Consider the following 4,106-nt stretch of genomic DNA (forward strand, 5'->3'; position numbering starts at 1 on the left):
TTCAAAAATAATTTTAAAATAAAAAAATAATCGTACCTAATTAACGGGGAACAAAAGGGCCCAGTCACAGACAGTAATAATAAATTGTGGTGTCACTTCCCAGGAAAATCAATCTGTACATGTGAATCTGACACAGCCACGTCATCACTAACGTCACCACTTCTGTCCTTTCTTGTTGTGACTGACTGACTTGTCAAACCAGTTTCGTAGACGAGTTTAGATCCTCCATTACTATAGGAATAAAATCATTAAACATTATCCACAATTTCCCTCCTAATTATACTCTTAAATTAATCATGCACAAATTGATGTTTGAGTATGGACGGATCTCAGAGAAGACATTTTTGTGCTCCTTACCGGTTTAACATGATGTATGATCTAATTGATTAAAATTAAACTATATCAATAAATATACAAAAACACAAATATAATTTCAGGTGTTTTCCCATTAAATATGTCAATAAATCAATAAATATGTCATTTGATTTTATATGTTTTTCTCATTTATTTATTTTTCCTCTTAAATTCCCACATATGTTTTTATATCACATGGAGAGCTCTCAGATAAAAACTCTTATTTACGAGCAATGTTGGAACTTTAAAAACTATAAGAATAATATTGGACAATTTTAAATTATAGGGATAAAAATGAGAATATACAGAGATAAAAACAAAGTTTATTCATCTTTTTTAATCCACATATAAAAAATAGAGGCATCATCGTACATACAAAACAAAAAAATATTATGGTAAATCAAGATTTTTTTATTTAAATTTTAATATTTAATAATTTACTGGAACTCAACTAACCTGGTTAAGCCGAGTTAATCGATTAAGAAGTGAAATTCCTCAGCCAATAATATACTCTATGCATCATATTTTTCAAGATTTTATTTTAAGAAACCAAATATTTAACGACTTTAACCAACATATTTGATTATAATCCAAGACGAAATGTATGTCTGTGCGCTGCCACAGGTTTATAAAACAAATATATTTAATAGTATTATAATTATAAACCGGCACTAAATATATAATAGAAACTAAAGATATGATAGAGCCACTATTTCATGATGAAAAAAAATTATGTTGGTGATCAAAACTTAAAGATTGAACAAAATGATTTTTAGCTTTTCTGTTAATAAAAAGAAAAAAAAATTACAAAGCTAAATTCTCTACCAACTTAATATTAAAAAAAAACCAACAAAGATAATTTTGGAAGTAAAAAAACCCATGAGGAAAAACGTTGTAGCAATTGATAATGTTTTGTAAGGAAAATCACAGTGCTTTCCCGAATAAAATAAAATAAAAAACCATTTAGAAAAATACTATAGCAATTCATAGTGTTTTGTAAGAAAAACTACAACGCTTTCTCCATATGATTTAGCTTTATTGTAATTATAATTCTTAACCAACTTAATATTAAAAACAAATGGACAAAAATAATTTTGAAAAAAATAATAAAAAAATCATATGGAAAAACACTGAAATAATTCACAGTGTTTTTTAAAAAAATTATAAAGCTAAATTCTTAATCAGCTCAATATGTGAGGAAAGTTACAATGCTTTCCTCACATATTGTAATTGTAATATTTAACTAGCTCAATATTAAAAAATAAAATAAAAAAGATAATCTCGGAGAAAATCATAAAAAAATATGTGGAGAAACATTATAGCAACCAACAATGTTTTTAAGAAAAAAATTATAAAACTAAATTTTCAATCAGTTCAATATAAAAAGAATCGATAAATATAATTTTAAAAAAATAAAAAAATAAAATAGAAAAACTATGTGGGAAAACACCGTAGCAATCCACAATATTTTTTTTAAAAAAATTACAAAGCGAAATTTTTAACTAACTCAATATTTAAAAATTTAAAATGTAAAATCAATAAAGATAATTTTTTTAAAAAAAATTAAATGGAAAAAAAAAGTAATTTAAAAAAAAATTAAAAAAAAACAAAAAAAAAAGAAAAATCATTATAAATTACTATTATAATCTACAGTGTTTTATACGTGAAGAAAGTAATTTTTCCACGGCATTTAGATATGGTTAATATAATATTTGTAGCATGTGATGGGCACCTTTTTCTTGGTTTTACAGGTAAATGTTTAGAGTAATTATTGTGTGTGAGAATCAATGGAGAAATTTCTTACTTGTAAACCAAGCCTTGAGTGGTGGACAAGGCTGCTTTTGCCTCCAGTAAATACTCCAACTTTGTCCATCCAAAATTCCAAACGGCAAAATCCTATATGCTACACTGCGCACTTTACCGAAGATATCATTTTTCTTGTTCCTTTCTTTATACATAAAAATAAAATAAAAATAATGCCCTTTTGATTTCCATTCCCATGAAAGCTCTGGTCATAGCTCCTCTTCCTCTCTCTATATAAGACTTTTTCCCCTCCTCTCGCTCTCCTCAAACCTCTATTATTTCAACAGCACGATCCCTCTTCTTCGATCTATCTTTCTGTCACAAACTTCATTACCATTTTACCATAACAACATACCAATGGCTGCTTGTATTGACACCCCACGGACAGACACCTCTCAGCTTTCTCGCAATCCTAACAGGTCTCAATCGGATGATCATGCCTACAACTACGCGAAGCTTTGCAGGCCTCCTCATGTTTCTTGCACACCCTTTTCCAGGAATCACACAAAAACCATCAACAAGCCTGCTGTCGTTGATGATTTTGACGAACAGAATAGCTTATGGCTTAAAATGAAAGAAGAAGCAAGGTTTGATGTTGAACAAGAACCAATACTATCTAGCTACTACTTCACCTCCATTTTGTGTCACAAGTCATTAGAAAGAGCGTTGGCTAATCTTCTATCAATAAAGCTGAGTAATTCCAGTCTTCCTAGCACCACTCTTTTTGACCTTTTTGCTGGGGTCCTTGAAGAGAGCCCTGAAATCATTAGAGCTGTGGAGGAGGATTTGAGAGCTGTAAAAGAGAGAGACCCTGCATGCATGAGCTATGTTCACTCTTTCTTGAATTTCAAAGGCTTTCTAGCATGCCAAGCACACAGAGTGGCACACAAGTTATGGTCACAAGGTAGACAAATTCTAGCTCTATTGATACAAAATAGAGCATCTGAGGTTTTCGCAGTTGATATCCATCCCGGGGCAAAGATTGGTCAAGGAATATTATTTGATCATGCCACAGGAGTGATTGTTGGAGAGACCGCTGTGATCGGAAACAATGTGTCAATTTTGCATAATGTGACCTTAGGAGGCACAGGGAAGGCATGTGGAGATAGGCATCCAAAGATTGGGAATGGGGTGTTGATTGGGGCTGGAACTTGTATTCTGGGAAATATTAAGATTGGTGATGGGGCCAAGATTGGGGCTGGCTCAGTTGTGTTACATGAAGTGCCACCTAGAACTACTGCTGTTGGGAATCCAGCTAGGCTGATTGGAGGGAAGGCGAATCCAATTAAGCTTGATAAGATTCCTAGTTTCACCATGGATCATACCTCACATATTTCTGAGTGGTCTGATTATGTTATTTAGATGACTTTTCTTGTTTACATGTTTCGAGATTTTGGAGTTTTTGTTTGTTTGTTTGTGTTGGGAGTGAGAATTGAAGTTCTCCAGCTATCAGCAAACAGAGTAGGCTCTGTCCTGATTTTATTCAGTGATATATTGTATATGTATTGCCTTGTGACATGTTATTCAAGAGCACATCTTCTCGAAGTATAAATCTAATCAATCTATGTTTCTGCTGCTTCTAGCTAATTCTCTTCCAATTGTATTGATTTACACGCTCAAGTCTTTTTTTTTCTTCTTTTGCTTCTTGTTCTGTTTTGTTGTCTGTTTCTGAAAAAACTTTCCCAAATTTGTTGACTGCAATATTAGAAGGTAGTATCAATAGACTAGTTCTTCAACGCTTTGTATTTGGAGGAAGGTCTGGTCTAGTTACAAGCTGCAGCGTCGAAATGAAGAAGGTGGACATTGTTATATATGCTCCGGGCTAATGATCCATTACTTCGGATGAGATTTGCTACGTCCATTAATTGATCTATGCACTAGTTTGGGAAAGTTAATACAAAAGCTGGTGTGTGCGTTTGGTGCTGTGTTGCAGGGTGGTTTTTGCTCGC

General features: G+C 32.2%; 1 protein-coding gene across 1 annotated transcript; it reads left to right on the forward strand.

The window, feature by feature from the left end:
- Positions 1 to 2,324: 2,324 nt before the first annotated feature.
- Positions 2,325 to 3,744, forward strand: LOC133683492 (serine acetyltransferase 1, chloroplastic-like). The gene has a single exon (XM_062106781.1). It carries the CDS (start codon positions 2,515 to 2,517, stop codon positions 3,517 to 3,519), a length of 1,005 nt encoding a protein of 334 aa, XP_061962765.1. The 5' UTR covers positions 2,325 to 2,514; the 3' UTR covers positions 3,520 to 3,744.
- The last annotated feature ends 362 nt before the right edge of the window (positions 3,745 to 4,106 follow it).

This window comes from Populus nigra, chromosome 1 (assembly GCF_951802175.1).
Source record: "Populus nigra chromosome 1, ddPopNigr1.1, whole genome shotgun sequence".
NCBI lineage: Eukaryota > Viridiplantae > Streptophyta > Magnoliopsida > Malpighiales > Salicaceae > Populus > Populus nigra.